General features: G+C 41.5%; 1 protein-coding gene across 7 annotated transcripts in view; it reads left to right on the top strand.

Annotated features, from left to right (window-relative positions):
- ARID1B (AT-rich interaction domain 1B) overlaps positions 1–19,788 on the top strand; it is a 378,663-nt gene that overhangs the window by 342,503 nt on the left and 16,372 nt on the right. For 4 of the 7 annotated variants that reach the window (XM_064486535.1, XM_064486532.1, XM_064486533.1 and 1 more), the window contains 6 exons: positions 2,680–2,789; positions 3,499–3,657; positions 9,325–9,534; positions 12,572–12,776; positions 18,320–18,458; positions 18,751–18,923. In XM_064486535.1, the coding sequence (XP_064342605.1) occupies positions 2,680–2,789; positions 3,499–3,657; positions 9,325–9,534; positions 12,572–12,776; positions 18,320–18,458; positions 18,751–18,923 (996 nt within the window). The remainder of the gene's footprint in view (positions 1–2,679; positions 2,790–3,498; positions 3,658–9,324; positions 9,535–12,571; positions 12,777–18,319; positions 18,459–18,750; positions 18,924–19,788) is intronic. The other 3 variants (XM_031456606.2, XM_064486536.1, XM_064486534.1) reach the window with 1 other exon arrangement.

Below are 19,788 nucleotides of genomic sequence, written 5' to 3'. Positions count from 1 at the left end.
TGGATTACTGACGTCACCAGGAGAAAGAGCAGCGCCTTGATTTAACACATCCTCACAGTAGTGGTGGTCTTCCTTTTCTGGGAAAGGAGGGAAAGGTAGTGCCTTGGGAGGCCTGTGGCTCTTTGCAGTGATTCATTGAGAACTCTGGTAAGAAGTCAAAAATAAGCATTTCAACAAAAGGGATAGTAGAAGCCACAGTAAGGAAAGACCTTATGATCCAGTTAGTAAAATAAAACTTACTCTGTAGGCAGGACTGTTAAATAAAAATGTTACTCTATATTCTATCCTTATTTATCTCTCAAAATAAGAAAGCAGTGTAACTTTAGAAGTACTTACGTTTACATACCCCAGATGTCCATTTTTTAATATATAATAGAAAATGAAGAAGTTTGAGGAATTTCAAGCCAACATGTGTATACTTATAATCATCTAAGTGTGATTTTTAAATCACTGTAAATTATTGTTAATTATCATCATACAATATTGACCAAGTTCTTTATGCTTAAAAATCGCTTTTGTGTACAAGGACACATTTAATGCATGAAGGAATTACTAAGAAATTACTGTTTCCTATTTCTCAAAAATAATACTCAGGCATAATGTATTGTAAACACTGACAAACTATGTTATAACCGTAGGAGGCGCACGACTTAACAGAAGACGTGTGTCCATGACTTTGCCCCTTTCTCAGGAATTGTGTGGCTGTCGTTCCTTTGAACCGTCCCTGTGAATAACTAGCGAGGACATGTGGGCTTTCATAAAGAAGCCCCTATTTCCACACTCATCCTGCTATTTTTCCCTTCTGTTCATCTAAAAAGGATGTTTCTTAATGTACAGATTTACTAATTCATATCTTGCTAGACCTAAGAGGTAAAACTGCACGAAAGCAATCCACTACTTTGCACGAGGCTGTCTTCTTGGTGTAATATCTCTCAGCTGCTTTTTTGAGGTTTCACACATTCACAAAAATAACAGCATTTTTAGCTGATCCCAATAGATTTTTCTCTGCAGCTGCATCACTTGAAAAAGCTTTTTGTTCCAGTTCTTAAAGTCTAAGTATTGAAAGTAATTTGAAAAAAAAAAAGAAAAACATCCCAATTATGATTTGTGTGTGTGGTGATGACTTCAAGGGCTGACTGGGCTGCAAATGGGCTTTGAAAAACGAGCCAATGTGCCCATGGAAAATACAGGCATTTCAAAGTGCATCATTGAGTGTGCTGATGTAAACTCATGGGCACGTGGCGGGGTAGGCTTTTTTGGCAGGACCTCTGGTCTCAACCTGCAGTGATGCTAACGATATTAGCAAATTAGCACCACAAAGCTTGCCAGCTAATTCGCCAGAGCCCTGCTCACTCTCTCACTGCAGTAATTAAAACTAATTATTTTCTAAAACATAGTAATACACGAATATATGCAATAATCATTTTGTAGTGGGCAATCTGTGGAGCCTTTTTTTAAAGCTGTTTTTTTTTTTCCTGGCACGTTACGCTACATGTGCGCTGCCTTGCTTGGGCCAGCACTTCCATTTGCAGAATGTAAAGTGGGTCCTGTTCATAAAACCTCAGGTTTACTTTATTTTGCAATAGGAATGTTTCCTGGTTTTCACTCATTTATAAGGCTCGTAATTCTCTCCCCTCTCCCTTTCTTCCCTCCACCTCTCCTCACTCTGCCTCCTCACACAGCTGTTTGGTGTGGTGCTCACAGCCCAGTGCTGTGCAGATGGCTTGCACAGTGGGGTTCTGCAGAAATTCAGCTGTTACTCCCTGGATATCGACACTGATTCCCTACTGTAGCCTTGTTCTTCCTTTAAAAAGAAATCTAAACCCATATTTTTAACTTGAAAATCTCTGTTAATAATTGTAGTAAATGTATATAAATCAGTTATTCTTTGGTGAACTTTTCATTCTAAAGCCTAGATGAACTAAATTGAATTTCTGAGTCTGGAGATAGAAAATGAGGTTTGCTTGGGAGCTGTGGTTGCCTCTTGAGCTGCTGTGGGTGCCTGACCTGGGCATTTGAGCTGCTGCTGAGGACTGATGTGTGTCCACACTGCACCAAAATGAAAGGAAACCAGCCCCATTGCAAAATAATTAGAAATCCTTTCCTTCAAAAATTACTTCTGATGATTGTTTTTAAAGTTGTCTGTTACAGCTGTCTTCCATTATTGCAGCCTAGGCCGTAAGTAATAGTTAACAATTTTTGAATGAAACAATAGAAGATGGCAAATTATTTTATAGACTATGGATTGTGTGAATTTAGAAAGTTAGGGAAGCACTAAATCTTCTAGTCAACAATAAAAATAATCCAGCATTTACTTTCAGCACCTAATGAACAGTTTAGATATCGGGCATATTTCCACTTGTTACCTACCCTATTAAAGCTGTAATAATTTAAAATAATGAGATTGATAAAAGTTGACTTTCAGTGGTTTAAGTCTTGAGTAAATGATCGCTTCCCACCCGCCCCCAACCCAAGATAAAAAAGGATTGCCAGAATGTCACCCTACTTAGATTTCAGAAATTCGTATTCTCTGAGTTACAGTTTCTTTTTCCTTTTTTCTTTTCTTCGTTGGAGGGAAATTCAGGTGCCCTGTGCATCACTCAGTAGCTTGTGTTAGCAGGAGCACAGCCTGGCGAATCACACGTATAATCCTAAACTCTTTCTCCTGTTTTCGATTAGCATCTATGGGTCTTGCAGATATGATGTCTCCTGGTGAATCCAAACTGCCCCTGCCTCTCAAAGCAGACGGTAAAGAAGAAGGCACTGCCCAGCCGGAGAGCAAGTCGAAGGTACTCCTCTCTCCTCTGCACGCGGTGTGGGGCCTGCCTCGCTGAAGCTGCCATGTGGCTCTCTCCTCCCTTTTTTGCATTTGGTTTCTTCTCTGCATGCTTCCATCGTGTGCGACATGTTTGCAGTCTTCTTCCCCCACCCCCTTCATGGTGTGGATCTGAAAGTTACTAGTTCTTAAAGGCATTTAACTCGTGGCTGGGGGAGAGGGGCGGAGGGACAGGACCCACTCAGCGAAATGCTTTGGGGGTGGGGAGAAGGAAGGGATCTTGCCTGGTTTTGATACTTGCAGCCATTTTCTCTGCCTTCAGTTTATAGCTTCCTGTTTTGGCCGCCCAGCAACAGCAACATACTTACTATTTTGCTTTCCTGCCTTATTTGATAAATAAGGTGAACAGCTTTTTTTTTTTTTTTCCTTTCTTTCTTTCATAAGTGGTAACCCATGCTTAGCATTCCATGTAAGCTTGAAGTAAGCATGGTGACTTAGTGGCCGTATCCAGCATCCAGCAAACTTACCAAGTTATACTAATTAAGAATGTTGTTTTAATACCTTTATATGTGTGTGTGTTTGTGTGTTTGTTTGTACATGTCTTTATATATATCTATTATATATAAAAATTAGTCTGTTAAACTGGATGTGCTTTTTGTTATTTTAAATAAAGTTTGCCCTACCTTTGTCATTTTTTTTTTTTTTTTATTCCTCTACCACAGGATAGCTACAGCTCTCAGGGTATTTCTCAGCCCCCAACCCCCGGCAACCTGCCAGTCCCTTCCCCAATGTCCCCCAGCTCTGCTAGCATCTCCTCATTTCATGGAGATGAGAGTGATAGCATTAGCAGCCCAGGCTGGCCAAAGACTCCATCAAGCCCTGTAAGTGGCTCTGGTTTTTTGTTTTTTTGTTTTTTGGGGTTTTTTGATAATTAATTCTACTTTAATGCTTGCTTATTTGTTTTATAAGACCTTTTCTTCATAATTTATCCGTGAAAGGTTTTTCTTTATAATTATACTAGTAACAAAATGAGTAAAGTTTATATGCATCATATAAGTTGCTTTCTGGTAATGAAACCGCTGATATAAAGAAGCGTCTGTATACAAAGCATGCGATTGTGTTTCTGGGTCCAAACTCCTTCACACAGTGATTTTTGTTTAAATGTCTAATCCATTGTGCACTTATAGAAGATCTTTCAAATGAGTTAACTTCTCCATTTACATGGGGACTAATAGCAGCCATGGAGTAAATGACAAGTTTGGCCTTTGGCCTAAATCTTTCATGGGCTGTTGTATCTGAAACATCTTATTTCAAATCTTGAAAATGTAAATATTACATTGGACATGGTTTAGCATATTATCAGCCTGCTTGGTTTCAATCTTCTTGTCAGAAATTAACAGAAAAGTTGTAGAAATAAATGTTAGTGCATGTGAATATTTTGAACGCTACTTTTAAATTAATATGTGGCTACGTTAGAATCAGCTGAGATAGAAAAATTATATCCTGCACAAGCCTGCTGATAATCTTGAAATTAAGTGTTGATTTCCTTATGATATACAAAAAACAAAAGTGGTAATGTACATGTAAGGGAATTTTTCTAGCCTTAATATTCTGTCTGTAGAGCTAGGGCTTTTTTTTTTCCTACTAAAGAAATTAATTCTGTGCCATTAAAAAAGAAGAAGAATGGCACTGTAGTAACCTTTATTTTATATTCGTATAGGGAATCAAAAGATCTTTAAAAAAAAGAAAAACTTAACATGCAATTACTTGCCAAGAAGGCTTAATTAATACGCTAATTTTTGAAGACTGTGTATTGAAGAGCACAGCCCAGGAAAAGCAAGTTGGAGGGAAGAAGACTCTGACTGCAAAATCTGGCAATCTAGTCAAAACCCCAAAAGGAAGCTGCTATTAATTATCCATTCACTGGTTTAAACAGACAGAGCTGAAGGTCTGAAGACATGGTGGTTCCAGTAAATGTTTGTAAAATTCATGTGGAGCTCTCGTATAACCAGCATTTTCCTTTTCAGAGGAAGAAAGGGCAATATTCGCCCGTTACCTTCTCAGTAGACGTATGTTTCACTTTTTGAACAACTGAGATGCAATGAAAAATGCTTCTAGTGCCGGTTAAGCAGAACTAATCGGAAAGGAGAGTGCAGCTCCTTAATTTTGATGTCTTTGTGTTATTTGCTTTGAGTCTCAGAAGGCAGCCAACATTGTGGGGGTTTTTTCCCCATAATCTACTCTGGGTTTTTGTTTTATTTTAATCATAGGAAAAGCATTTTTGAATCAGTAATACCCCCGAGTTAACAGGTAGAACCTCAGTTGTAACTTTTCAAAAAAGATTTATTTATTGGCTAGGAGGGAAGAATTTCAGAGGTTGAAAATAAATTTTAAGACCTTAAGATAATAATTAAGAATAATAATTTGTTAGTAACAAAGACTTCTAATAGGCCATATTATATTTTTAAAATTCCCAAACTATAAAAAGAGTGACTGAGGTATTTATTATATTTTAAGTTACTAGTCACATTGTGCCTAACCAATGAGTCCTGTAGGCAACTATTATCAAAACCCTACTTTCTACTTAAATATGAGAAAAAAGAAAACGGAGTTGTTGATTTCATTTTCCAGCTGTAACATAATTATACTTGAAATTGCATATAACTTTTCTCTTTTTTTCTAAGTATTTCCACATACATTATCTCTTCCTTACCATAACCATCATGTATAAAAATTTACAAACAAACTTCTGGCTCCAGCTGAACAAAAGGAGATGTGATTCAAGGTGGTAGAAGGTAGTAGAGGATTGCTTTGTATTGAGAAAACAGCCCCTCCCTTGAATGAGATGCTATTTCAAGAAGGGAACTAAAGGAGATTATTATGAAGGACTTCAGATTATCTCTGCTATCAAATCACTGCATATATATATATTTGAGGAGTATTTAACTTCTCTTTCTGAGATGTAACTTTAACTTGTACTTAAAATTGCTCCTAACAGTATCCCTAATAAAGCCTGTCTAATAGTAGGCCTGAAATGGACTAAAAACAAAGATGTTGTATGCTTTGACAGTGTGCCGTGGACCAACATTGTTTTGTTACAAAACATTCTAAAATAAAAATAAACATTTGTACATACACATGCGTATACACATATTACCAGGCATATGGTAAAGACTGCTGAAATGTAAATCTGCCTCAAAGACTTGAGGAAAAGTGTGCTTATAGACTTAATTAAGTTATATGCAAGGAAAACATTTGTGCATTTGTGGCACCATAATAATGTCTTGCTGTAATTTTTCAGTAATCTCCATTTCTTTTGCTTACCTCCACGACAGTTTCATGGAGTGGGGTACTGTTTTTACAACACTGAAGCAATACAAGATGGTCCTACTGGCCTGGAAAAGTTAACTGTCTCTCTGCAGCCCTAGTTTTTTTTGCCCATTGTCAGTGGGTAGAATGTAAATGACATTTATCCAAAGGTCACATCATAGCTAATGTCTATGAATAAAAGAAGTATATGTTGAGTCTGATCAGTGATCAATTATATAGTCTTTATTTCCTAAGGCTTTTGTTCCTTTTAACATCCTTTCTCTCTGTTCGGACACCCAAATACTAGCTTTGGGCATGGGCTAGCTACTGAGCAGCCCTCAAGGCTGGGGGTGGAGATGTTACATGCCCACCCATCCCTTCTCAGCCTTCAGTCTTGCTAGATTGTGTCCACATTCACTTTGCACCTCGCTCACTGAAAACCTGTTTATAGGATATTTTAATCAGCTGTTAATTCTTACTTGGATGGTGCCAGACTTTTCAAACCTTTTTCGTTCATTTGAGTGTTTGCTCAAAGACAAATATGTACTGAGTACTTTCAGTATGTGATCACTGTTGGTGATTCAAAAAAGCACAGACCTGCCTTGTGGAACTTAAGGTTTCATCAGGAGAGCGGAGGGCAGACAGCTAATCCACACGAAACGTCCATCTCTGTGCACTGTGAGGCCAGGTGCCACCAAGGACAAACAAAGCCTGTGATGATCACTCAGGCCAGGAAGCCGGCGTCCGGGGAGGCCTTTCCTAGGACCTCACTCATAAACTGAGGCCCGGCCACTGTCTTTTCCTACAGAGGCATTTTCCTACCTTTTAGCACCTTAAAAAATGTGTTTTTGAAGATCAAAAAAGTATGAAAAATAAAAGAGTTCTATTAAAAACTATTATTTTCATTAAGGTTTTGTAATTCTACAAGAACAAATTGAGACATGTGGAAATTAATTAAACTTAAGTTCATTTAACAAAGAAAGGTAAGAAAAGTTAAAATACGGATAGTCAGACTAAGTAAATGATTCCTTTAGGCCCATTTCAGGTTACGAGAATCCACTCCTTTCTAATAGAGACAAACACTTCAGAGTCTCATTGCTTGGGTGATTAACTGCTCTCCCGGAACCCTTCCCCAGTCTGGGTTCAGAGAGGACCAGGCCAGAAGTGGCAGTTGGATCTTGGATTCAGGATGTTGATAGAGTCACTCAGAGTGATTGTAAATTGAAATGATTGCTTTTGTATTTCTTATCCTTAAATTGAATCTCAAACTTTTACCTCTCAATTTTTCACAAATGAAATGCAAGGGAGAGATTCATGGTGGTGGTTGTTTTAATTGATTTTAGGTGATAATGCTTTTTTCTTCTGGTTCTTATTTCAAATTTTCATTTTTTCGAAAAGATTGGACCCACTTTTTTCAGTGTACCCCCCCAAAAATCAGTTCTAGGATTTAGAAACCTCCCGTTAATAACTACCTCATTAATGATGCCAAAGCTTCTGAAATGTTCCCAGTATGAGAATGTGGTGTAAAATGTGTTAAAACAGTTTCTTTTCCGGGTTAGATATTCCTTGAGTGTAAGAATATGGTAAATCAATTTTAAAAACTTACTTGGATATGGAGTACGTTCCATATTCTGGTACATGCATGGTGTACAGACATATAGGGATATGTACACACACTTTAAGTTCTCATCTAAAATAATTTTTAAGTGACTTTCTAGCTTCAGCATCAACATAAATTCTAAAAGATTACACTGTTTTTATATCCTACCACTACATTTTTTATTTACCTCAACTGTATGACCCATTTATATATATCTGATGTAAAGATTTTATGCCTCAATAACCCTAAAGCTGAAGGCTTAAAATTTTAGCAAAAATAGGTCGGGAAAATTATGTTAATTGGAGAGAAATCTGCCACTCACCAGTTGGATTAGCTTCATTCTCAGGCATCCTTTCTCGGGCCCTGCTTTTATGAGGTCATTTTGCTAATAAACAAGGTGGCATCAAACCTCAACGGCATTGATGTTATTTAACCCCTTCTTCATTTGAGCAATAATGTTTAAAATTACGTTAAGCTAAATATAATGAAAAAGTTAAGAAAACGCCCATTTAAAATAATGGCTGTACATTACAAATGATAACCTAGTAAATAAACATGACTAAATGAAGTATCTTATTCCAAGGAAATCTTCATTGAGAATTCAGAAGTGATTTTGCACAATAATCACTCAATTGCAAATATTACAAGTACACAAATATTGTCACAGAGACATAAAAGAAAGGAAAAATAAGCAGTTAGGCTGCTTAGGACACAAATTATTACCTTCCCAGTTCACATAATCCAGAGGGTGGGCATCAGGTATGCAGAGACAGCAAATTTTGACATTTTAGTATCAAATATAGTTAGAAAAATAAAAGACCAGAATTAGAGTATCAGGATAAACCATGTGGGCACATAAAAGTAAATGTGTATATTTATCCATAGATAAGCAGGGAGTATGAAATAGCACGTGTCTGTGGTTAAAGCACAGTTGCTTAAGAGATGTATTAAAATAGTTACCTAAATAGACCCTTAACTTAGCAGAGAAGTTCAAGAAATCTTAAGTAGAGAAAGCTGGTCGCCATGAATGAATGCCAGAGTTTTCACTGGCCACAAGTTTATAAAGCCGTCAAATGAGCGTGGAGCCCATACACCACTAGGTCCTGTGACGTGTGACCTGCCTTGTGTTTGTCAGCAAGTACCACGTGTTTGCTCTTCCTCCAAATGATTTAGTTTCAATGAAGACACATACTGACCATTCATATTTTGACAAGGAAACATAGGAGTCCATGTAGATTTGGGGCTCTGTGATGTGAAATTTTAAATTCACTGTGATCATTCAATGAGCTAGCAGCCTTTTGTTTTTAAAAATGACGTTATGCATCAGTAGATCTTGCCTTCTGGGATTCAACGCTTATATCAATAAAGTAAAAAAGGGTTTTGTTCCTTTGTTTTTGTTTTTCAGGTATATTAAAGGGGGAGTTTGGGCCCTTTATTTAAAGTCAAAGTAAATTCTTAATTAAGCAAATGTATACTTTGTGCCTGAACTAGTAGCCTTCATTCCTAATTGTTGTGTGATAGCAGTAGTTTTAAAAGTTCTTCTCTTCTTGTATCTGGTAGCTCATTACTTTCTTCTCACCTTCTTCCCTTTCCCTCTACCCACCGTGCCCCATCTCCAAATGCTCCTCCTGGGCACTAGAAGTCCAGCTCATCTACCACCACTGGGGAAAAGATCACAAAGGTATACGAGTTGGGGAATGAGCCCGAGAGGAAGCTATGGGTCGACCGATACCTCACCTTCATGGAGGAGAGAGGCTCCCCGGTCTCAAGCCTGCCTGCAGTGGGCAAGAAGCCCTTGGACCTGTTCCGGCTCTATGTCTGCGTTAAAGAGATTGGAGGTCTGGCACAGGTAGGAATGAATGAGCGAGTGAATAAGGAGACATTACAGATAAGCTCATACAGCAGCTCTCTTTGAATATACAGGGTCAAATTCTCTTCTCACAAAGAAAAAGCTAAGCCTCTGGGAAGGTCACCTTAACTGGGATCCGTGTTTGTGTGCTGCAGGGGCAGAGCACTGGGGACCAGGGACCGAGATCTGCCGCCCACTCGCAGAGTGACCTCAGTAGGTCCTTTACATGGGCCTCAATCCTCACCTATAAAATGTGACATTTGGGCTGGATTTTTCATTAGGGTCCCTGACAGCTGAAGAATCCTGTGGAATCTGTCAGAATTTCATAGTAAATAGAAATGTTTTGCAAGTAACTGAATTGTCTGGATCAGATATAAATCAGATTCACTGTTTCCTTCTTTCCAGAGCAGTTCAGCAAGAAAGATGGGTCAGACCTGTAAGACCATGTTCAGGCAACCTGGGTGATGAGAGAAGCTGTGCTGTCCCTTTTTCACAAGGCTGGGTCTAGCGTGGGCAGGAGGGGCACCTGGGGGCTGTGCACTTGCGCCTTCAGTTTTGTGCCCTAGAGACCACACTTTCCTCACCCTAGTCTCAGCCCTGTTTTCAGCACTGGGTCTAGTTTGTGTCCACATCCCAAAGTAGAGTCGGGGAAAGGGTCCTGAGGAGTGAGTGCCCGCTACATGCTGGGCACCGTGCTTTTTCTTGTCACTTCTTTCTCAACACGCATAGAATGCAGGGTCATCAGCCTTAAAGAAGAGACGTAACAAAATAAAGTCCAGCCTTCCCTTGGGATCCATGGGGCTTGGTTCTGGGACTCCCAAGGACACCAGAGTCCACAGAGCTCGAGTCCTTTATCTATATAACCTACGCACAACCGCCTATATCTCTAAATCATCTCTAGATTACTTAAAATAGCCAATACAATGTAATGGTATGTAAATAGTTGCCGGTACAAATTCAAGTGTTGCTTTATGGAACTTTCAGGAATTTTTTTTCCCCCGAATACTTTCAGTCCGCAGTTGTTTGAATTTACAAATGAGGAACCTAGGGACACAGAAGGCCGACTGTCCAGTAATGTTGTGGCCCAGGGGTTCTCAGAGTCAGTGGTAGGGCCAAGTCTGTCTGATTCCAAGACGCACGCCCTTTCATCAGCCTCAGACCTCGCTGTTCCTGAGCATCACCTGGGAGCATTTAAAAGCTGCCAGTTCTGGGCTCCCACCCAGATCAGTGAAAGGAGCCACTCCAGGCCCCAGGTGCTGCAGGCCTCACTATCCAGCGGCAGATCAGCTAATCCACAGGTATCACTGAGGGCCCACCTGGTCCCAGTGCTGCACAGCTGTGGGGCTGCAGGAGAGGCCTTTGTTCTCAGCCCTCCATAGGGTGCCTCCTCCTGCCTGGGACCGGAGACCTACAACAAGCAATTAGAGCTTGTCTCAAGGCTCTGCCAAATCAGGTGGTAAATCACAGGATACAGACCAGGTGTGAGTGGTGGTCAGTGAAGAGAAAGGTCAGGATACACACCTCTCTCCTACACTTAAATCCCCTGACCTTCCCCATCTACACCTAGACACCCCTGATGCTTCCCCTCTGGGCATAGACTCCTCTGACCTTCCTCCTGAACCTAGACCCCCTGGCGCAGATTTTGTAGAATCCCCAGGATGCTAAACAGTTGGGTTTCGCCCATCTCAGAAGCGCAGGCATTGGCTGGCATCTCACTTTGACTCTCAGCAGCGTGTATTCCTGAGTTGGGTCTGTGAGCAAGACTGCTGGCTTAGCTAAAACAGTTGCTTGAATGTAGCTGTGACTCACAGCGGTGAGCCCCCTCGTGGCACTGTCGCTCACACCCCATCTTGAGCTCTACCTGCTGACCATCAGGTGTGGCTGGGACAGGTGCTGCAGCTACGGAGAGATCCACTCAAAGCCTTGCTTTCTGGGATGTCCCAGGCAGTGCTCTGGTTACCGTTTCTGAAGCAATCACAGGCCTGCTTGTTGCAGCCTGGCATTAAGTACCAAAAATGGCATTAAGCATTCCCAAGAGTATTCTGTGGTTTTATCATGCACCATTTAGTACTAAGTACGAACATAAAGAGCTTTGTGAGAAAGTTTGAATCAAAAAATGGAACATTTCATTAAAAGTCATTGCCCCTTAACCCATGCTACTTAACAGGACACATCTAAAGCCAAAATATTCCCCACCTGTTTGCAGGCCTTCGTGTTTCCTTCATGTGTTCACCTCATGGAACTCTGTTCCCATGTGGGAATCACAGAAGTTAAAATAATGCTTAAAATCCTTATGTAGCATTTGGGGATTTCTCTCCTTTTTTCTCTTCTCTTCCTGCAGTTGTATTCTCTCCAGCCTAAGTGTAAATGGCAACACTGGAGAGTCCTGTGCCCTTCTCAGTCCCACAGGTGCTGCCAGGTCAGCTACCTGGTGGCTCCACAGCTCAGACAGGGCTGATGGCTTGTGCCGGGCTTTTAAGTTGGGGTCATTTGGTTGAGGCTTCATTCACCACGAGGAAGCCTCATGTGAGAGGAAGGGCGTGGGCTGCTGGAATTATAGCCTCTTTCTGGGAGCTTGGGGGCTGTTTGAAGGAGACATTGTTTTTCATTTTAAGGCTTAAACACTTAAATTGCAAAATAGTTCTGTTATTGCTTTTTAAATTAGTTTTTAGACGTGCTTTAAAAAAAATAAATAAGAGGTGGGATGGGTAGAGTGGAGAGGGTACATTTGCTCAGAGATAAATCTCCGGCCCTGAGCAGCTCCAACCCTGGAAGACTGCGAGGCATTAGAAGATGCACCAGGCAGAAGAATCTCCACCAGCAGTGCTCTTTATGTAGCTATCAGCAGGTTCCTTAATGGTTTTGTAACTGTAAATGCTGTCTGTGCACTACTGAGTCGGAGTAATGAGCATTAGTTAAAAGAGGCAAATGAAAAAAAAAAAAAAGTAAACCAAGACATTAAGTGCTTTTTTTGTCTCCTGGCTTTAAACAAGCCACTTTGCTGCAAACCAATGATCCTGCCATTTTTTCTTGCTAGGTTAATAAAAACAAGAAGTGGCGTGAGCTGGCAACCAACCTAAATGTTGGCACTTCGAGCAGTGCAGCAAGCTCCCTGAAGAAGCAGTATATTCAGTACCTGTTTGCCTTTGAGTGCAAGATTGAGCGAGGGGAGGAGCCCCCGCCGGAAGTCTTCAGCACGGGAGACACCAAGAAGCAGCCCAAGCTCCAGCCGCCATCTCCTGGTAAGTGGGAGCACTGCAGCTGCCGCCCAGGGTCCGCGCCCGCCGGCAGGCAGCCCCGCCGGCGCTGAGAAGGCCACTCCCTGGTAGAGTGGGCCGGGAGCAGACCGGGATCTGAGAGATGAAGGCGCGTTTGGTTTTGCCTCGTGTGTTTACTTGCCCCCCGCCGTTGGCAGTCCTTAAGGGAAGAGAGTAAAACTCGGGATGTTGCCCAGATTTCTGGTCAGCACTTTGAAGGCACCATTCTTTTGCTTTACTTTTTTTAAGTCAATGTTCACTTTGGAATTCTGACCTGTATACCTTTATTCCTTATACAAGCATTTTAAAAGAGCCCATCTAAATGTCAAAATAAGTCTCCCCAGTAACCTGTGCAAATACTCTGGCACCCCTGGCAGTGCCGCCCTGCACACTTAACAGCCCTCTTCCGCCAGCCCCGCCTCTGGCAGCGGCCCTCTGATTCCTACCGTTAGCAAAATAAAATTTGGACTTAGCTTGTAAGTTCTCACTTGTAGGGAATTCAGCCAACTGTCATGATAAAGGTCTGTCTTTTTCTAAGAAAGAGTCCAGTTAGCTTTGACCTAGAGGTCAAGAATCTTAGGAAAATGCTACTTAGGAATAATGGCGATTCACCTAGCTTCTCATAAGCAAAATCTAATTAATGATACCTGCCTTCTCCCCTACCTCTTCACTCGACTGGTGGAGACCCTCCCATTCTTTCGGCTCTCCTGCTAGCCTTTGTTCTACCTGTTAGTGTTTCAAATTTGAAATTACTAAATCATTATATTCTGATAAATACAATATTAGAGATGGGAAGAAACTTGCATCATCCTTAGCTCTAGGTGGTAACTTCTCTCAAATTAAATCTGGTCATTCTGTTTTCTGCCATCTATTTCTGGCCACGTCCAAGCCCTGCTGGTGGACCAAGTGATGGCCCTAACTTACTCACCTGCATACAAGGTGGGGCTGACTAGAGCTGCCACTGCCCCCACCCCGCCCCAGAGCAGGCTTGTTCTGCCGTCAAGTGATCATAGCTGATTGCCACTGTTTCTTGAGCACTTAGGGTGTGCCAGGTACTTTTCTAAGTGCTTTATCATTTAATCTTCATATTAGCCTTGTTATTCACTGTTCTAAAATCCCCGAGAAAACTAAGGCACATAAAATCTAAGTAACAAGCTCACAGTCATGTCGCTAGTGTGTGGAAAAGCTGGACTTTGATACCAGACATCTCGCTCTAGTGTTACACCCTGTCCCTATCACACTCCGGCCTGTGTTTAAAGTAGCTTTGTAACTTGTAACGGGTAAACTCTTTATGCATACAAGGTATCTCTGAGCCAAAGAAAGGAGTTGTTTCTCCTTTAATTATTTCCTCTAGTGGATATCTGGATGGCAACTCTAATATCTAAGGCCAGTAATCAAGGGATCTCCCATAAATACTTTTTAGGCCCAAGGTGCACTTGTAGTGAGCATACCTAGGTATAGATCTGTTGGTTCTAAACACAAGTAGAAGTCCTCCTCTCTAAGCCCACCCTTACAGACTCACAGCCTTTGCCTGTTAGAGATGGGAAGGTGTACTTTAAAAACTGTGAAATCTAATTTTTAAAATCTCACAACATTACATTCAGTTCACAGAGTAAAATAAACTGCCTGTGAACAGCTCTGAAACTATTTTTTCCAAAATAAAACCCCAGTGGGGTGTAGGGACCAAAGTGGCAATGTCTGCAAAGATCTAAAGGTGGATTTTATTTGCCAGGAAAGAACTCGTGTCGCCGAATGGTCCGCACCTCTGTGTGGAGAATAGCTCCCCCAGTGCGCATCAGCTTCAGCACACGGAGTCCTGCTGAGGTACAGATGCTTCACAAAGTGCAGGGCCTATTCTCTTAACAGTCGGCTCTTTTCTTTCCCCCCTTTTTTTAAACTACCATTTTTAAGGCAACATTATCGCTTTAACGACACAAAAGAGCTTGGATTGCAGATGCACTTCTGATAATACGTTCTTCTCCATGGTCCAAATGGAGCCCTAGTCCTGTGAAACAGGAAGCAGGGGGAAGGCTTCCTGGATTTGGCCATTCGGCCAGGGCGCTACCTGGAAGGCACCATGCGGGGCGCAGGGGCCAGCATGCTTGGCTTACGTGTTCTGCACGTTGCTCAGCAAGAGAGACGGACACACGGGCTGGTCAGTGGGGCAGTGAGTAACAGGCCTCTGAGCCAAAAGCCAGGTGTTTCCTCCAGCATCTGTGAATCAGTGACCTCTTTGATTCCAGAACTATCAGTAAGGAAAATGTCTCTGAGACTTTTTTACTATCAGAGAAGGAAAACAAATTATTCCCAATCATTTGCCATGTCAGGGCCTCATATACTGCAAAAACTTTTTAAACTAACTTTCAGCCAAAGTTTGTGTTCTTTGATGTCAGTTTTTTCCCAGAACATAACTGGTTTTTATTCCTAAACAGCATATCCAGGCAAACAAAAAGATCCCTGAGAAGCACTCCAGATGGTTTTTCAAATGGTCATTCTGAACCAACTTAAATCCTAAGTGCTAATGACTTAGCATTCTAAGTCATCCATCTGTATTCCAGTTTTTTTTTTCAATAGAGAACTAATGTTTTATGTTACTTAGATCTTTTTTTCATTTCTCAGTTTTATTAGGTAGAGTTGTTACAGTTTGACTGCACATATACAATATATTGCATGTAAATACATTACACAATATACTGCATGTATTTTTAAAATTTACATATATATATATATATATATATACTGTTCATTGTTTCTGAGAATGTTTAGAGCTTTAGCTTTTTAAACTTACATAATTATCAAAGGAGTAAAACCAACCACAAAATAAGAATTAATTCAAAAAGATGCATACACCCCACTATTAACAACATTATTTATAATTGCCAAGATATGGAAGCATCCTAAGTGCACATCAGTAGATGAATGGATAAAGAAGATGCAGCATAGATAAGTAATGGATGTATTCCAGTTTTGATTTGATGTGGTTGATAGGGCTCTGAAATTCAATCCTGTCAGCCCCATAGCCCTGGGGGCTGCACCCCAATCCTCACTGTTGAGTGGCGTGTGGCTTCTCAGGCCAGAGATCCAGGTGTGTCTTCCAGGGGGACTGAGAACAAGTCAGGGAAAAGAAGGCTCCTCAGAGAAACCTGAGCAAGGCCTGGGGTAGGCTGTGTCTCTGAGGTGCCTGTGGGGATCTTATTATAATCTATAATAGACTGTAAAAGTGTGTGGAGTTCTAATGAAGAGCTGCCTCAAAGCTGGAGTAGGGGTGGGGCGGGGCAGGGACCGGCCTGGAGGGGTGGGGGGAGGTGGCAGGAAGCTCCACGCATTCAATTAGTAAGCCTGTAACCAAAAACCCATCCATCTTTGCTGGCAGGTGGCTGACTGCATTTCTATTATTAGCTGACAGGTGATGTCACAGAGCCTGTGTGGATCCAACTAGGGAATCCTCAGTGGAAGATAAATGAGAAAGGGGCTCGGGTTATAAACAAAGGTGCCCTCTGGGTGACCTCCAGTCGCTGTAGACCTGGGACATATCAGCTATTCCTCCTCTCCCCACCCTCCTTCCCACAACCCCAGCCAGCACCCGGGCACCAGGTTCATGCTGTGTAAATTATCTTCCCAGCCAGGAGTCTGGCTGTACAGTCTGAAGTGTGTGAATGTACTTAACCTTCAGTAACCTTTCCATTGTTTACTTTCGAGTATACATTTGTAGCTTCTGGCAAAAGGTAGGGATATCCTAGAGAGCCAGCCTCCTCTATTAACGGAACTTCAAGAGGTTACATTCATTTTTTTTTTCTCTCCTGAAAGGAAAGGAAAAAACACTGGCAAGAGGGGAGAATTTTTCCTTTTTTTTTTTTTTTTTTTTTAATTAGCTGTAAATGTGAATACTTGTAAATAAGGGTCATTCTGAAATCACAGCCTTGTGAGCCATGTTTCCAAGGAAGCTGTACGGGCTGCTGTGCAGTCTGGTTCTTGATTTAAGAAGCCGGTTACTTCTCCTGCAACCTCTCTGGGTGGTCACGTGTGTTGGGTTAGCCTTACATATTTGTAAAAGACTCTACTTTTCTCTTTTATTATATCTGCTTTTAAATTTGCATTTCCAGGGTTTCACCGGAGTTTGGTTTATAAGCATGAGTTGGTAGGTTTTTATTTTAAGGTGTCTACATCTAAGAAGATACCTGCGTTTAACATCAGTCTTCCTGGCATCTCTGAGAATGTCCTGAGTCACTTAGCCCTAGGCGCCCAGGAGGGACGGTTGTGGAGTGTCCTCCTTGCTGGCCAGTTATCAGCACTGTTGCTGACCAGGCCAGGAACAGCAGCCCTGATCTCACTAGAGATGCCTGGGCTCAGCTGAGGCTTCTGAGTAGAAGCAATAGACTCATTTCCATTTCTCACTCCTTTGTAACACACTCTGGTCTCCAGTGATTTGTGTAACTCAGCCTCCTCTAAAGTAAAATGTGGGGTGGTGGTGATTGTAGTGAGCCTTTGGAACTTCATGGCTGAGGAACTATAGATAATAGTCTATGCAGTGTTACGGTTTACAAGCAGCTAGTAATTCTGCTTGTTAACAGTTCTGAAAGTATTTACTGTAAACTGTATGAGGGCAGGAATTTTGTCTTTTTTGTCGGTGGGTGCATCCGACTGTAGGAGAGCCTGCAGTAGAGCAGCACATTATTCACTCAGTACTTGTTTAGTTAGTGAATAAAACCAGTATCTATGAACACCTAACATGCTGAGGACTGTGATCAGTGATAAGGCAAGAGCCATTAAATACATGTTTTTCCTAGAAAGTGGGGTTAAATTTTTTTTTCAAGAAACCCACTTAAGTTTTAAAAAGATCTGCTCAATTCTGAGCTGTTATTATAATATAATTATAGTTAAAGGCCAAGTCTTATAACTCTGATAATGACATTAAAGATCTCCAAACCAACATGACTTGTGTTATATAAATAACAAATACGATTTCATGACAGAACATAGACACATTCAGACGTTGAGAAGGTGTTGCAGTGATATGAGGCATATTAGTAGTTTGTATCATTGCTTTACAACTGAAACGTTTCTCATTGCCTAAGACTCAGGTTAATTTTCCTAATTTTTTTCTAAAACAGCACAATAGTCCATCAAATTGATACACCAAAATTTTCTTTCCATTTTTTCTTATTCTCAGACTTTTAGGTCATCTCCATTATAAACAACACTGAAATAAACGTTTTTCTGCCTAAAGCCTCCTTTATATTAGATTATTTTCTTGGGATAAATACCCCGTCAAAAGTATATGTTTCATGGCTCACATATGAAGTGTGTTGCCAAATAGTTTAGTAAAAAAAACTTTACTAATTTTCACTATAAACAATGTAAGAGCAATTAATTTTACTACAGTGTTACCAGCAATAGATATTGTTACTATTTCTAAATAAGATGGTATCTTATTTTCTTTCCTTTTTTTAAAAAAATAACTATCAAGGATGCGCTTACTTGATAACCTCTAGTTTTCCTCCATTTTTTCATGATGCTACTACTATCAGCTAACTCAGGATCCCTGCAAGGTCCACAGACGCCCCAGTCAACTGGCAGTAATTCAATGGCAGAGGTTCCAGGTGACCTGAAGCCACCCACACCAGCCTCCACCCCTCATGGACAGATGACCCCAATGCAAGGTGGAAGGTACGTTCAAAGATCTCTGTGATACCACAATAAAGATGTTTTTAAAAAAAATCTCCGTGAGCTGTACAAAAATCAGATTTGTCCATCTTGGAATTTTCTAGAGCAGACTTTGCAGAGAGAGGAAATGTTCTCTAGTGAGTTTTTAAATATTGATTACCACTGTTTACATCCACGACATTTATTTTGGAGGGTTTTTGCATGTACAGTTTTCAAGATCGGCTTATTTTCTAAATAAGTGTTTGGAGGAGATTAATGCTCTGTCGTTAAGCTTTCCCGTCTCTCCTCTCATCAGAAGCAGCACCGTCAGTGTCCACGACCCATTCTCAGACGCAAGTGAGTCATCGTTCCCAAAACGCAACTCCATGACCCCGAGTGCCCCATACCAGCAGGGCATGAGCATGCCAGACGTGATGGGCAGGATGCCCTATGAGCCCAACAAGGACCCCTTTGGAGGAATGAGAAAAGGTAAATGCTTGGGGCCTCTGTGCAGGCTTGGTCCAGAGGGCATTCCTCTGTCTGCCATCCCATGAGTCACTGATCCTTTCGAGACGTACTTGGGTCTCAGCTTGCCAGCCTACTAAATCTCTGGCCTTGGAGAAAGTACTTAGCATCTCTGTGCCTCAGTTTCCTCATCTAGGAATTGGGATAGTAATGAATGGGTCACGAGGATTGAGTTAATGCACATAAATACAGCCCGTAGAAAGTGACCATATCCTAAGCAAATGTGCTCTCAGTCCTGCCTCCCGTCGGTGTCATTGTTGTCACATGGCGTGAGCTGAGCAGGGGGCTGGGGGCTGGGTAGTATGTCGGTATATCTGACAGTCCCTCATGGAGTTGACCGTCTACAAACAAACGAAAAATAAGTTAAACCACTTACATATGATTAAAGATTGTGGTTGATGGAAGAAAGGAAACAAAAAGGAAAAAAGGACATGATGTTGGGTGGGGACACTGTGGAGAGGGCCATCACCTTAGAGAGGGTGACCAGGAGGGGTGGGCTCTGAGGAGAGGCCAGTATCTGCTGAGACCTGGGGAACAAGGAGTCAGAGAGGAGTAAGGGGCTGAGGAGGCTGAGGCAGGCGTGAGGCCAGTGTGTGGGAAGAGGTGGAAGGCTTCTGTGGCATGATGAGCAGAGGGCAGGCTGAGCGCCTCGAGGCTGATGGGGCCAGAGCTTCTCAACCTTTGGAGGCATGCTGATGAGGTTGGGTTTTTACCATAGCTGAAGGATGTTACCCAGGAAGCGAAGTGACTGGGTTTTTTATTAAAAATAAATGAGTAAATAACTGGACACTTATGGAGAATGTAGCAGAGAGAGGTGAGGGTAGAGTTG

This window comes from Camelus dromedarius, chromosome 6, assembly GCF_036321535.1.
Source record: "Camelus dromedarius isolate mCamDro1 chromosome 6, mCamDro1.pat, whole genome shotgun sequence".
Lineage (NCBI taxonomy): Eukaryota > Metazoa > Chordata > Mammalia > Artiodactyla > Camelidae > Camelus > Camelus dromedarius.
Note: the sequence above shows the minus strand (reverse complement) of the source record. Positions and strands in the feature narration are given on the sequence as shown.